The following is a 16,532-nucleotide window of genomic DNA, read 5'->3' on the forward strand; positions in this document are numbered from 1 at the left end:
AAGAGCTTAAATAAATTTAAATGTGAAGGACATTTACATAATATTTGTATTTAAGTATGTTAGCATCTTACAGTGTACTTTGAATTAATAGTTTAGAAAATAACTTTGTTGTCTAATTGTTTAAAACTAGATTTTTTTTAGGTAAAGATCTGGCATGTGCTATCATATTTCCCTGACTGGATAACTGAAGGTTCACTCAGTTTGGCAGACAGTTGTCGGTGGATCTATTGTTTACTAGCGTGTCTAGAGCTGCCTATGGAGCCTGATGTGTACTTCACCCTGCGCCAGATTTCACGAGCTCTGATGGAGCACAGGGCTGGACTGGTCAGTTGCCAATTCATTACCAAATAGTCTTTGAAACGGCACATATGTACATTGTTTGCTATACACCTAGATGAATAAATCTTGTCTTAAGAGTTCTGTGAAGTTGATAAAATGTGTTTCCTACACTTAAGCAGGCATTGATGAGGTTCAATGCAATATCTCTATATAGCGTATTTTATTTTTAATAGATAAAATGAAAATCATACAGAAAAGAAATTATTTATATTCCCCAGCAAGCAAAAGAGAAATTGTTTCAGTTTACTGAGTGACAGCCTTCAACGACGCTCTGCCAAATTCCATGGTTGGAAATGCAACATCATAGAACTCATTCTTGTCTATGTAGAAATGATGTTCCAAGCAAATTTTAAAATCTATTGATAAAATCTTTCTCGAAATATCTTGCCACATGATACATTCACATTTTTTCATTACATTTAGTTTCATACTAGTGTTCAAATAATAAAATTCTACACACTGAATAATTTTTTTCTTTTTACACACACAGGATGTTTACAAAAGGATTTAACAAACTTCTGTGGCTGATAGTATAGATTTTTATTTTTTTAATTATTATATTTACACATAGATTGGGATATATAAGAGAAATTAAAAAAATAACATTGTGTTATTTGATTTAATACAAACAAAATGGCCTGTTGAAAATTTTTAGTAATATAAAAAAGTATATTTATAAAGATCAGCTGTTTTGCATCAGTTCTAAAAAATAAAATCAACTGACAAGTATTTTGCAATTTTTATAACAATTCCAACGGTACCTCTTGCAACAAAATCCATTGAGTATAAGCAACCACAACCACTTTACAGGTACTCTTGCACAAGCAGGGAGCAAGAAACAGCTAATGCCTCTCAACTGTGGCATGTTTGTTGCTCCTTGCTTGTGCAAGTATTGGAATTGTTATAAAAATTGAAAAATAGTCGCTATCTAGTTGATTTTTTTGTTACATGACTTAAAAATTTTCTACCAGTGCTATTTTGTTTACATTAAATCAAATAACAAAGCTATATTTTGAATTTTCTTCTTATGTATTCCAGCCTATGTGCCAAACTTGGTATCGGTAGCTTTACTAGTTCTAGAGATAATTGTTTTTAATGCAAAATGGTGGCTAGCACCTCAAAGACACATTCCACGACTGTTCTATGTTTGTAGGACAGTTTTTGTTTGGAATCATGAGTACTATCAGCCAAAGAAATCTGTGACATCCTTTTGTGAACACCCTACATATATAATATGTATAATTAACATCAGAGCAGTATTTATACATAAATATAAACATATATTACATAGTATGATAGTGTTTAACTGGTTTGACATATCCCATCATTGGCAAAGTAAACTGTGACTCTAAGAATGTAATTTACCAAATTAATTGTAAAGTTTGTAACAATCAGTACATTGGACAAACATCTAACCACCTTAGAGTCAGAATAACAGGGCACAGATTTGATATTTTTCATAAAGACAAGGAGAAGCCATTGGCCAAACATGCTGCTGAGCACAAAAAAGACAAAATTCAAGAGTGTTATGAGCTTAGGAATTAATAGGTTTTCCCTTGTCCTGAAGAAAATGTAAATAGATAAAAATGTAACAATCTCAAACAAGCCCATCAGTTACTTTTTAAAATCTAAATACCCAAATGGTTTAAATTTAAGATAAAATTAACTTTTCCAAATTTCCTTCAGTGCCATTAATGATATAACAGCTGGGTCTTTGAATGTTTTAGTTGCGTATTTACATTTTTGATTATTTTCTTCCTATTTGTTGTGTTTCTTGTTGTTCTTTTGATATTTATATTTTTGCTTCCTGAAGATGTGGGTATCAAATCCCACGAAATAGAAGCTTTATATCTTCGTTTTTCATTTAAATAAGTGAAATACTATATATCCGTACATATACATATACATACATGGTGTCACAAACTTCTGTGGTTAATGGTACTCATCATTTCAAACAAAAAATGTCATATAGACATAGGTTGAGAAATGTCTTGTATAACTGCTAGTTTGTATTTTTTATTTTAAAAAATATCTAAAACTAGTTAAGCTAAAGACTAACTACATACGATGGGGTACCCAAAAGTAACCGGAATTGTATTGCTGGCAGCCGGCAGCGTGTAGTACACATTCCTGCCGCTAGGCGTGTGTCGCGCAACCCATTGCGAGCTCAGTGACCCCAGTTCCGTTGTCCTAGTGCATTCTGTTCGTTCGTAGTGACTGTTTTCGCTAACCCTGTTTTGTTCTTGTTTCGTTTTTTGTCATGGCAAGTTTAAGTGAACAACGTGCAGCTGTGAAATTTTGTTTTTTACTTGGTAAAAATGCTGCAGAAACTATTTTGATGTTGAATACAGCTTACAAAGATGATGCTATGGGGAAAAGTTAGGTCTACGAGTGGTTCGCTCGATTTAAAAATGGCGACATGTCGATTGAAGACAAACCTCGTTCTGGACGTCCATCAACCTCTCGAGCGGACGAAAATGTTGAGAAATTTCGTGAACTTGTGCTCACCGACCGTCGACAGACAATTGAGGAACTATCAGAGAGTAGTGGGTTAACTTGGAGCTCGGTTCAGCGAAAAGTTCGCCAGAAAATATGCGATTTGTGGCAGACTGGAGACTGGTTCTTCCACCACGACAACGCACCGACACACACAGCCATCTCAGTTAGTCAGTTTTTAGCCAAAAACGGCATAGTTCCGATGCCCCACGCACCTTACTCGCCTGACCTCGCTCCATGCGACTTTTTTTTATTTCCACATATGTAAAGAGGCTTGAAAGGTCAACGATTTGACAGCGTTGAAGAGGTTAAGAAAAAAACGAAGCTCGAGCTTGCAGCCATTTCTAAAGATGACTACAAAAAATGTTTTGATCAATGGAAATACCGTTGGGACAAGTGTATTAGTTTAAAATTTAATTTATTAGTCCTTAAGATATTGATTTTTTAAAATAAAAACATACAGACAGATAGATGGGAAACTATAGACCTGTGTTCATATTGTGAAATAATATGTTTGTCTTGACCAGAACAATAACACGGTATACTTTTTTCCAGAGAGTTACACTGTATAATAAAATGTTTTGATTGTTCTTTGTTTTCTTGAATTCCAAAAGCGTTCCTTACTTTCACAGTATCCCTCGTATTAGCTCTATATTTTTTTTAATCAAATCAATTTTTTTATGGCTTTATTGTGATTTTAATAATATATTCCTTGTTATCAGATGACATAGTCACCCATTTAGGCAAAATAAATTATTAAGTTTAAACTTTATTTTTTCCATTTTATCAATAAACATACTTTTAAGTATTTGTAATATACTTTGTATTATCGTAAATGTGTAACGTTCTTTACGTAGATGTAATAAAAGTAAGATTGGAACTCCTAAGTCCACCTCTTTTGAAAAGTAGTAATGAAACATTATTAATAAGAGTAATTGTGTTTCAGGAAAGCCAAGACACTGATTCTTTGCCACACATAAACCTCATTATCTGCATCATTGGTCGTTACTTTCGTCAAGAGGATCTTGCAGATCCTTACGTATGATCTCAATTTATTTTTGTATGATTTCTTAAGTTTATTGTTATTAAATTAATTATAACTCTAATTTTTTATGTTATTATCGTTCACACCTTTCTTTTATAGAAAATTTCACACATTTTTAATATCAATAAGAATTAGATATAGCAATATTCTGACACAGACAACCCACCCAGCTGAGGACTCATCTTTTACAGAAAAGTAACTGGATAAAATAAATAACGAAGTAATCATCAATACATTTAAAAAGGTTTTCTATAATTTTAATCCTTGAATATATATATATATATAGTAGTCGTCTATACAGTGTGAGTTAAAAGTATGGATACACTCTGTTTAGTGATGGATAAAGATGCAGGGGTGGAACTGGTCACACTGTTCTGGGAAATAGAAGTGAACTTTTTAGTCACTGTTACAACTTTGCCCATTTCCCCAAAATGGGATTTTGAGGGGAGGGGTTGGCTCAAAACTTTTTAAATGTAAAAACTCATTAAGTGATACCTCATTTGAAAGGTCTGGATAAAAGAACAGTCAACATTTATGAAGACTTAAAAAATATTCTTATACTATACAGCTATTATAACAAAATGTTATGACAAAAATAGTTACAGCTATTTAAATAAATAAAATCCCCCAAAAAAGTGAATTATTTGTGGTAAATTTTTATCAAACAAACTAATAATATTTGGGCTGATATAGACTTATTAAATAAAATGGGACTTAAATTAAGGGATTAAACAAAATATTGATACACCCTTAAACATTAATTATTGGAATGTTAACTGTGATTTTTGTTTGAGATTAATTTATTTTGAAGCAAAAAATTAATTTAAATCAACTAAATTCTATTTATATGCTACTTACAGAAATATTATAACACTAAAAATACAATTGACTTAAATTAATAAAATTAGGATTTGCCAATCTTAACGGAAAAATGGACACTATATATATGCACACAGGGTCAAATAAAAATAAATTAAATAAACTCTTTATACTACACTATTATTGAACTAAGAATAACATAAACTCTTCGTTATACAGAGTTGTATTTTTATCAAAATAAAAAAAGTTTTATTTTTCAAAATAATAAATAACTAAATAAAACAAATAATAACTAAATAAAAACTAGTTTTAATTTTTTTAACTAAATAAAAACTTTCTCGAAGCTAACAAAAATAAATAGAATAAAAATTGTATATACCAGATATTTAAATTAACAATATCATAACTAAATTTGAACCTTGTGTTAGAACAGAGTTATTTATTTGTCGAAGTCAGCTAGAGAAGTAATTCTTTCAGTCTCAGCACCCTTAACCCTTTCTGGGCCAGGCGGCAATATATTGCCGCCATAGATCGCGTCTGAAAAGTGCCAAGCGGCAAAATATTGCCGTCGGTGACATATGCGAAAAGCCCCAGGCGGCAATATATAGTCTCCTTGATATTCGTCGTTTTCTTACATAAATACAACGTCAAATGATTAGTTTTATGTTTTTTTATTCCCTGGTATATTTTTAGATAATTAATATGAATATCATTTTTATTTTGGAGGTCTATGCATTTTTATTTCGTAATTGTAACATGACATTATCAGCTGACTCAATCTTTTGTTGTTAATTCTTTATGCTTTAGTGTAATCGTATCATTGTATGTTGGATTCTTCTTCATTATTTTATCTTGTGGTTGTAAATATTAGTAGTGTTAGTTGTTACGTGCTTAGCTATTGTGTGTAGTAGTTACAATAACTGACAATTTGCGATCTCATGGGAGTGAAATTGTAAATAGCACATTTGTAAATAGAAAAAGTGTAAATCAATTTCAAATAAAATTGTGTAAATATTTCTTGGTAAATAGTGTTTTTTAACTGTACTGAAACTGGATCCTACAATCATCTGTTTACCGGTACATCTATAATGTGAATATTTATTTTAAGTTTCTTGCAATGTAAGAGTCAGTTGCTTTAACACTTATAAAATGTTGCGAAGTACAATTATGCGTATTTATACAAAATGTGTCATAAACAATTTATTTATAAGAGAAATAACACAACATTTTGTATGGTTTTTCCTTTCTAAATGTACATACAATATAGTAAAATAGCTTCCCACGGTAAAATTACGAGGGCTGTTTTTTTTTCAAGTTCCGATAGGCCATAAATAATAAACACATTGAGATAAAAAGATGATTTTATTACCAAAAGATTCGTAATTTCTTACTTATTTTTCTACGTAGTCACCAAAAATGTTGAGGCACTTGTCGTAGCGAGAGACAAGCTTTCCTATACCCTCCTCGAAGAAGTCTGCCGCCAGTGAGCTCAGGTAGACCCTTACAGTTGCTTGAAGCTCTTCGTTGTCAGCGAAGCGTCGTCCACCTAACCACGCCTTCATTTCTCGAAAGAGGTGATAGTCACTGGGCGCCAAGTCAGGACTATACGGCGGATGGTCGAAAACTTCCCATTTGAACTTTTGCAGAAGTTGTTTTGTGACATTGGCACTATGCGGTCGTGCATTATCGTGGATCAGGACCACGCCGGATGACAGCATTCCTCTCCGTTTGTTTTGTATTGCTCTCCGGAGGCGATGTAGAGTCTCACAGTATGATTCCTTTGTTATCGTTGTTCCCTGTTGCATGAACTCAACCAGAAGCACACCTTTTTGGTCCCAAAACACTGTAGCCATTGTTTTCCTTTTGGTCAAAGTCTGCTTGAATTTTTTGGGCTTGCTAGGGGAGTGAGTGTGCATCCATTGCTTTGATTGTTCCTTGGTTTCTGGATTTTCATACAGGACCCAAGTTTCATCCCCAGTAACAATAGACTTTAAAAAACTGTCTTTCTCGTTGTCATATCGCGTCAGAAAAGTTAGGGCTGACGCCATTCGCTTCGTTTTGTGATCCTCACTCAACATTTTGGGTACCCAACGGGCACACAATTTTCGGTACCCTAGCTCGGTGGTCACAATCTTGTACAAGGAAGACCTTGAAATGGCTGGAAATTCGGTAGAAAGTTCATCAATTGTAAACCTCCGTTTCTCCCGGATCGCTTGGTCAACTCGTTCAACCAAACTTGCAGTAGCGACCGACTTGCGTCCTTGACCGCCTTCGTCATGGACGTCTGTTCGACCTTCAGCAAATAGCCTACACCATTTTCTTATCGCGCTATCACTCATACAGTGTTCACCATACACAACACTCATTCTGCGATGGATTTCAGCAGCACTACATCCTTCAGCTTGAAGGAAACGAATCACACTTCGCAACTCACAACTGGCGGGAGAATTGATCGTAGCGGCCATCTTTACTCGCCCGTAGCTCGGCTACGACTGATGGATTGGAGCCGGCAACGGCGTTGGTTGTAGTGGGGGAGCGGCGCAATTGCACAACACGCAGCCCCGCCTCCCGCCACTACGCTGGTTATTTGGAGAAACAAACGGAACTTGAAAAAAAACAGCCCTCGTATTTTTCCTTTTTTAGTTATTTGCAACAAAAAATAAATAAAAAAATAAAAATTTTTTATGTAATCTATTAAGACATTATTTTTTTACATTTTTAATTACTTAAAACTACATTTATATATTTTCTTCTTGATAGTATATATCTATACGAGTAATTTGGTGCAACTTTTAGGTCATTCTCCAATTTTTATGAAAAATTATTAATTTTAATCTTAGAGACTGCAAAATCGCCAATTTTAGTCTGGCACTTTTGACTAGTCACAAGGGGATATGAGATGTGAAAAAATTTTGCAACGTCTCATATTTGGTCCTGGCCCTGAAAGGGTTAAACCAAAGACCTTGCCAAGAATCTTTCGGTTAAAAAACCTGGTGAAGTTGATCTTCTTCTTTCACTGGAGTCTCCGTGCTCGCCTGAGAATTCCTTTGTTGTTGGCGGTCAAGTGCTCTTTGATGAATAACGGGCTGTTGATCAGCACTGGTTCAATGTCGGACGTTGATGTTTTTCCTCCTTCAACCATTCTTCTCTAACCATCCTAGAGGTGAACTGCACAATTATTGGCAGATGGATGTGCTTTTTGGAGAAGAGACGCAGCTGGTGAGCGATAGAGAAATCCTCTCTTCCGAAGGGGACATTGATGGTGCGAACTACATTTTGAAGACAAAAGTATAAATTCTATGCGTGTATACTTGGCAATCCCAATGATCTCAGTGTTAGCAGAACGCGAGTGCTGCTCAATGTCTTGTAGCTGATCGTTTAAATTTGGCAACTTCCCATTTAGCTTGCTGTTCACTTGTTCTAAATCATTGCAGCGGGTTTCCTACTTCTGCTGAGAATTTTGTAGCTCAAAAACACTAGACTGAAGTTTTTCACCACTACCATTTAACAATTGATAGATTCTAAAATCGTGTTGATTTCTTCATCTGTGTTCTTGTTAAAATCTTTTTTAGAGTTCAGCAATGTATTTTTTTTAGTTGTATCCTCACTGCTACAAACTGATAAACACGAGGCAGTTTCCTCCACACATTTGTCATACTTCCAAGACCAATGTTGATTGCCCTTCATAAAACTGGCAAGTGAACACGCAGGGTGAAAACAGCATACTTTGCAACATCAGAAGCAAAAAAGTTGGTATCACACTTCACACCTTTCTGAAATTTTGAAGTAAAACATATAGTAAACTGCACAAATAAAGAAAACTCAAATAGCAGGTAATAGCCTCAGCTGGACAGGTCAAATCTTGCAATCATAGATAAGAGAACCGGATTCATCGGCGATCTGATAACAACTGAATTCATGGAACATTTCAATATAATTGTTTATAATAGGTTTTGTGTTATAGGAATTGTTGATCTTCAGACTGTAGTCTGGGTTATAATAGCTCATTCAGTCATTTTAAGGCTGCGCTCTACCACTCTGGTGAACGCTGATGCAAGGGTTTTGAATCTGCCTCATTGTAGGCTTATTTTTTGAACTATTACAAACATTTTGATGTCATTTAAGTAACTAAATATTTGTATACGTGCATTAGTTTTTGCAATTTCGATTCAACTTAAGCTGCACATCAGGTGGAAAGTTTTTAAATAAAGGGTATTTTCAACGCTTCATAAAATAAAAACGTAAATTTTTATTAAAGAATTGAATACAGACATTCGTAGATTGGAATATAGTAAGCGTAAAACTGCAAACGGTTTATTAAAAAGTTCTAAAGTTAAGGTACAATAAGGCAGACATGAAAGGTCTGCAAGCGCTATTTAACGCTCTGTCAGGTGGCGCGCGTGGCGGCTACAGCCGGAAACTGTAGGCAACTCTCCCACCACTACCTGCTGGATATTTCCCCTCACCCGCTTTCGCTAGTTTATAATGTGTGGCCTTTCTCTGTACGTACCCTCAATTTTGTTGATTTATAATATCTATTCATACGAGGGGGTACCCAAAAAAAAACCGGAATTATTTTATAAAAATTATATATTATCAAATTTTTTACAATACGACCTTATCTCCTTCAAAATAATCTCCATTAAAACTAATACACTTGTCCCAACGGTATTTCCATTGATCAAAACATTTTTTGTAGTCATCTTTAGAAATGGCTGCAAGCTCGAGCTTCGTTTTTTTCTTAACCTCTTCAACGCTGTCAAATCGTTGACCTTTCAAGCCTCTTTTCATGTGTGGCAATAAAAAAAAGTCGCATGGAGCTAGGTCAGGCGAGTAAGGTGCGTGGGGCATCGGAACTATGCCGTTTTTGGCTAAAAACTGCCTAACTGAGATGGCTGTGTGTGTCGGTGCGTTGTCGTGGTGGAAGAACCAGTCTCCAGTCTGCCACAAATCGCGTCTTTTCTGGCGAACTTTTCGCTGAACCGAGCTCCAAGTTAACCCACTACTCTCTGATAGTTCCTCAATTGTCTGTCGACGGTCGGTGAGCACAAGTTCACGAAATTTCTCAACATTTTCGTCCGTTCGAGAGGTTGATGGACGTCCAGAACGAGGTTTGTCTTCAATCGACATGTCGCCATTTTTAAATCGAGCGAACCACTCGTAGACCTAACTTTTCCCCATAGCATCATCTTTGTAAGCTGTATTCAACATCAAAATAGTTTCTGCAGCATTTTTACCAAGTAAAAAACAAAATTTCACAGCTGCACGTTGTTCACTTAAACTTGCCATGACAAAAAACGAAACAAGAACAAAACAGGGTAAGCGAAAACAGTCACTACGAACGAACAGAATGCACTAGGACAACGGAACTGGGGTCACTGAGCTCGCAATGGGTTGCACGACACACGCCTAGCGGCAGGAATGTGTACTACACGCTGCCGGCTGCCAGCAATACAATTCCGGTTACTTTTGGGTACCCCCTCGTACATTAATAATCAAGTTCCTATCTTGCACAAATGAAAAATTGTAGTCAATATTTTGTTTTTAAATAATAATGTACTATGAACAAGTATGTATTAAGTATGAACTACAATATTTTTATTTATTCGTCATCCGATCAGTGTGAAAGGATAGGATATAGTGCAGTCATTGAAGCGAAAAATACTGTCTTACCTCCGAATTTTTTTACTGTGAACCGATTTGCATGAAATTTTGGAATTAGGCTCATCTTACCCTTAACTTCAAAAGTGAAATTTATCTGAACTCCACCTATTATTTTTAAGGGGTGTAAACAACCCCTTAATGGAAAAATTGACATTGAGCCATTTATCGCTAGAAAACATGTCTAATAGTAAGTGGTGAAATTGTAAAGTGTTTTCTAACACAATTACCTCATATTTAAATAATTTTCAACCCCTTGAAAATCTTACAACCCTTGAAAACAAGCCCTAAATTGAAAAAATCACAAAAACATACTTTTGTATGACACAAAAAGATGTAAGTATGGAGTAAATAATATTTTATATTTTCTATAATAATTATCAAATTTTTAGCCCCCTTTCAACCCTTGAAAACTACCCCTTGATAAAAAATTGTTAAAAAAATGTTTTTTGATAAAATGAAAAGGATTTAAATATTATCCCACACTCTCGAATATGATTATCATATTTTTGTTTTTCTACCCTTAAAACTATCCCTAAATTAAAACAGTAAATATATATGATTACATATTTAAAAATAATTAATTGAGAGTAAAAAATAGCCATTTGTTGAATAAAATATTTATAAATTATATAAAATTCACTCAAATGTGTTATATATAGCCTACATATATAACGTTGGTATGTATTCATGCCTACGTTTCCAAAATATATGAGCCATATTATGTATATAGATACACATTACAATAGTTTTGGGTCTCTATTATACTGCGTACTTTCACATTGCTCCAAATATTCACACTCCGAAATGTTCAGTACTAAGTAGAAAAAAATATAAGTTTTTGGACCATAACTCCTTCAATTTTCATGCTATCACAATTTATAAAAAAACCATTGTAAGGTAATTAAGAGAGCTACAACATCCTTTATTGCAATATATAGTAAAAAACCTTTTTCTAAAACGGTGAAGGGTTAAAAGGCTTAAGAGAGGCTGTGATTGCGCTGCCACGCGCTCTTTAAACAATCATATCTCCGTCAATTTTTGTTTGACATAAAAAACAAAAAGACCAAATTGTTTGTCAGAAAAATACCTAAATTTGTCACCCCTACACTTTTATACGTATCTGTCATCATTTTTTAGATATTATGAAAAAAGGTGGTTTTTTTTAATTTGAATTTTTTTTAATCATGACTTTTTTGAAAAATATGTGTCCTGAAGCAGCCAAACTGATAAAATCCATCAAACTCTTCATAATAAAGTTAATTCTAGGTGGAATACGATTACTTTTAATTTTGGCGGAAATTGCACTTATGAAACCCATTGATTTAAAAGAAAAAACATTAGATGCTCCTCTTATTTGCAATACAGCTCACTTATTTTACGTGCAAAAGACTTTTAATAGTGCTCATTTAAAGCTTATTTCAAGCACTACAAAACCCTTTTTTATTAGAATGCCTAAAATGCATCTGCTCGCCGCTAGATGGCATTGACCACATCGATTAAATTTCAGACAAAATAAAAATCGGCTTTGATCTTTAATATCTAGCTTAATATTGCACTTAGAATCTTTATAAAAAAACCAAATTGTTCATTTTTTAACCTACTAAACTTTTGTTCTTTATAAAATTTTCGATAAAACGTTTATTTTTGGAGATATTTGCAAAAAACCGATGAAAAACGTGAAAAAAAGTGCGAATTTTCAATTGCCAATAACTTGAAAAGTATTAAATTTTTCGAAAAACGTTGTAGATGATTTTATGCTTAAAATTAGACCTTCTATCGATATCCGAGGTTATTTTAAAAAAGAAAAATTCACCCCTGAGAAGGGGTGGCAACCAACCCCAGGGTGGTTGCGGAGTTCAAATCATTTTCAATTTTGAAGTTAAGGGTAGGATGAACCTAATTCCAAAATTGTATGCCATTCGGTTCACAGTAAAAAAATTCGGAGCAATAATGCTTCAATGACTGCACTAATAACAGGCCCCACTGAGCTCACGGGCGGCGGTTTCAAAGGACCGCGCCGCGCTGGGTCTTTCCAGCGGCCATGGACAAAACACTACTTACGCGCCACCGTGGCGCGTCCATGATATGAATGATCGTGTCGTGTGGAAGCTCTCACATACATCTTCATATCACCGAAATAGTGTTGGCGAACTCTTTCCGTAACAATAAATTCGTAAGTGTGTTCACCTACCTCTACCTCCTGGGTATTGACATTGATTAATGTCAATATTTTCAAAATATGAGTGACATACCTCATTATGAGGTATTTTGTTTAGTGCAATATTATAGTCTAACTATAACAGTTTTTATTTGACTTAATGTATGATTGCTTCATTTGATTGTTAAACAAATCTCATTACATGAGAAGCTATTACCCATTACAAAATAAAGGAATTAAAATTTTTAAATCTAGATTTTTAGACTAGGTCTGATTTTCACTTTTTGGACTTTTGCACCGCTCGATAGGGACATTTCTCCACTCTGCGATGGTGGCAATAGAGAGTAGGCTTATATTTTTATATATATTAATAAAATTTATATAATTTTTATAGATGTTTTATAACTCCAATTTTATGTTAGTATAATGCAATAGACGTGACGAGAGCAGCTGATATAGTAATTCATTTAATTCACATAATATATACCTATATTATCCCTTACAGTCATGGAGACTAGTGGTATGTTAAAAAACAAACTACACAATTAAATATGACAGATAGGTCCGTAAGTGTTATTAGTTTAAATTCAACATTATTATTTTTGCGTAATAATAGGAATTGAGGATAATAGAAATTGTATTTTTATAACTAAAATGAGTTGTTTCCAAAATTTGAAGAAAGATGTTAGAGACATTTACATTTACATTTAATTCATTTTACATTTAATCCAATATATATATATATATACTCGGGTAAATTTTTATCCTATACAATTTGCTAAGTAAAAACTGTAATTTCTCTCATGTTGGTCTTGTGATATTTTGCATGATAGTAATTTTAATGTATTGTTGTGACTTTGTGTTTTGTTGCTGAATTTTGTTATGTTACTATTGTTCAATTCTGTAAAGTTTATTGTTGTTACAAAGTTATAACTACATTCTAATTTGGCAGACGCACAGAGAGTGACATGTAGCTGTATGTTGGGAGTGCCGATGGCCGAGCGGTCTAAGTCGTTGGACTTTGGGTCTGAGTTAGAGATAGCGCAGGTTCAAATCCTGTCTGTGACCGTTGCACTTTTTATCAGTACAATCATCCTCGTACTGTATCGACTCTCCCCTTTATTCTGTTTGATAAGATCCTCGCACAGGCCTGTGGCCCATGAGGACGGACAGAATAAGGCTTAAAAAGAGATCGGCCTATCCTTAAAAAAAAAAAAAAAAAAAAAAAAAAAAAAAAAAAATTTATTAAGTCGTAAATATGAACTGAGCTCATAAAATATGTAATTTTTTAATATACTGTTATCTTTGATATAATGTATCTATACATTTACTTTTAATGTACATTTTAACTAACCACATTACGGGTAGCGTGGTTATTTAGTCTTAAAAATCTTATGTGATCTGATGATTCTAAAAAATGAAAGAATGATTATATAAACAAGAAAATGTGTGGGTTTACATTATGTATCAAAGAATTAATAAAATTATGTTAGTTTTGTTGATAACATTAAAATTATTTAAATTTTCTATGGTTTTCATTACAATTCCTGCCTTGTCCAGTTTTTCCACGTATTCCAGATTGGTAGACACTCTGACCTGACAATATCACTGGAATGATTACGTTTCTGTTAGTTTTCAAATATTTCAGTAGACCGAATTTAAATTAACAAAAATAAAATATATTTTACTAAAACGTTTTATTGCATAATAATAAAAGTATGTTGTACCAACGAGTAACGGTAGGAAAAGTACCGGTTACAGTTTCATACTGATTTAGCCGATCTCCGCGTTGTTACGAGCCGTACGACACTGAACGCATTTTCTTTCGGCAAATAACTGAGATGCTCCGTAGTCCCGATATTGCGATCTGATTGAATCTCATCAGAGTGCCGCTCCAATGGATTAGCTCATTTTAGGCCACAGAACACAAATCGTCCAAATCTCAAACAAATTCTCTGAACCGATTCAGCTGAGCTATGGTGTCCCTCAGGAATCAATACTCAGTCCGATTCTTTTCCTCATCTATCTCAATGACATGGAGTCATCACTACTGTATGGAAGACTTGTGCAGTGCACTGATGACATGACACTTTGTTTCACCAACAAATCAAAACCATTCTGAAACAGCATATCTTTCTTAACACAGAAAGTGTTGTGTCCTATACTTCAACAGCCTCAACCTCAAAGCGAATTCTTCAAAATCAAATTTCTTGACTTTCGCGTTGCGATCAGGAAACTCCAATGACGGGCCAGCCGTTTTATTGTATGACTGTTTCCCGGAGGAAGTCGACTGTTCAAAATTCCTCGGAATATTCCTGGATCGGGGATTGACTTGGAATTATCACATTGATCATGTTTGCTCAAAACTGGCCTCGGGCATCTATGTGTTAAGGTCTTTGGCCAAATACTGCCCCATTCAGGTACTGATGGCGGCTTATTATGGCTTGATCTACCCCCACCTCACCTACGGTTTGGTGCTGTGGGGATCCAGCACAAACTATCAATTTTTAAGAGCATTCAAATTGCAGAAGCAAGCGATTCGCATAATCGCACAGTTAAGGTTCAGAGAAACATGCAAGGAAGCTTTTAAAAAACTGCAACTGTTGATTCTGCCGTGTATCTACATCCTAGAGTTAATCTTTTTTTGTATGTCTAAATGTGCCATGATACGTGGCCGTGATATACATTCGTATGGGACAAGAGGCAGAGATACCTACCGAACTGGAAGTCACAGGATGGGGGTTTACGAACACTTGCCTTCGCAGGCAGGAGTTCGTTTTCTCAACAAGTTACCAAATTCAATCAAAAATGCTCCAACGCCCAAGGCGTTAAAAGCTCGTTTAAAACGCTTTTTAGCGTCTCAAGCATTTTATAGTACTGACGAGTTTATGGCATTCGAGTGGGTGACCGCACAATTGGAACACTGACAGCCGGGGAAATTGGCATGAGTGAATGTGGTGCGACTGAAATTTCTGTATGTTTGACTGGTCTCAATGTGGAGTGATTATTGTTCCAAATTATAGAAAAATGACTATTGCTATACATTTTTTGTAATGTTCTGGCAAAATAAAAATGATTTGATTTGATCTATGGCCTGTGGTACATCGCAGTCTTAACAAATATAAAACATGTAACTTACTGTAATAAAAGTGAAAGTGTCATGTAATGTTATTCACATGTAATATTTGAAGGAAGCCACTCCCAGTCTGATTTTTTCTATAATATTTTACGTATCATGTTTTGCCTAAATTATACTACAATATGTTATATATGTTTAGCGATAGCTTTCATGTGTATCTTTGTGTCCAGTTACTGTCAGTATATAGGGGCAGACTAATGTGAATAAAACATAGCATGTGGCGTGGGTAAAGTAGCTGAAGAGTGAAAGGCCTACTAGCCCATCCCTGTTAAACACGAAGCTGTGTGCCCATCCCGCTCGGCAAATGTTGGAGGCGCTCGGGAAGTTCCGATCCCCTCCATAGCAACTACTCATTGCCCTCCCTACAACCGATTATGCCAGCGCTCCAAGCGGATTTTTGAAACATCGTACTGCGATTTCTGGCCTGTGGTAGAGCGCACCCTTAATGTTCATTCCTCTGATTTTTCTTAAGCCACTTTAAAAATGCCATATTACAATGTCAAAGAAATCAACCAGTTTCAATCTGGAGTAAAAGTTAAATAGTACTTTTGTTAACTATTACACTACTTATGTATACTTAATAATTAATCATATTTAAATGTAATTTTTCAGCTGCTTTGATGAAATTTAGGTAAAAGTTTCAACAGCTTGTGTCAGTTAAATTTAGATTTGAAACATACATATTACCCAAATTCTAAAGTATTCCGGACAAATGTCCTGATCTTTTTCTTCATATAAACCTTCCTTGGACTTCAATGAAATGGCTTGTACAAATTTTCTATATAAGCTCAAGTTAATCCTATTATGCAACACATGGTGTAGCATACTCTTATCTTGTCATAATACAGAGTGCTCATTTAATCTGTACCACT

The 16,532-nt window shown here is 34.6% G+C and overlaps 1 protein-coding gene across 9 annotated transcripts in view; it reads left to right on the plus strand.

Annotated features, from left to right (window-relative positions):
• LOC124365508 (gem-associated protein 2) overlaps positions 1-3,941 on the plus strand; it is a 33,604-nt gene extending 29,663 nt beyond the window's left edge. For all 9 annotated transcript variants that reach the window (XM_046821523.1, XM_046821527.1, XM_046821539.1 and 6 more), the window contains exons 6-7: positions 142-324; positions 3,782-3,941. In XM_046821523.1, the coding sequence (XP_046677479.1) occupies positions 142-324; positions 3,782-3,880 (282 nt within the window). In that variant the 3' untranslated portion in view covers positions 3,881-3,941. The remainder of the gene's footprint in view (positions 1-141; positions 325-3,781) is intronic.
• Positions 3,942-16,532: the final 12,591 nt, after the last annotated feature.

Source organism: Homalodisca vitripennis, chromosome 1 (genome assembly GCF_021130785.1).
Source record: "Homalodisca vitripennis isolate AUS2020 chromosome 1, UT_GWSS_2.1, whole genome shotgun sequence".
Lineage (NCBI taxonomy): Eukaryota > Metazoa > Arthropoda > Insecta > Hemiptera > Cicadellidae > Homalodisca > Homalodisca vitripennis.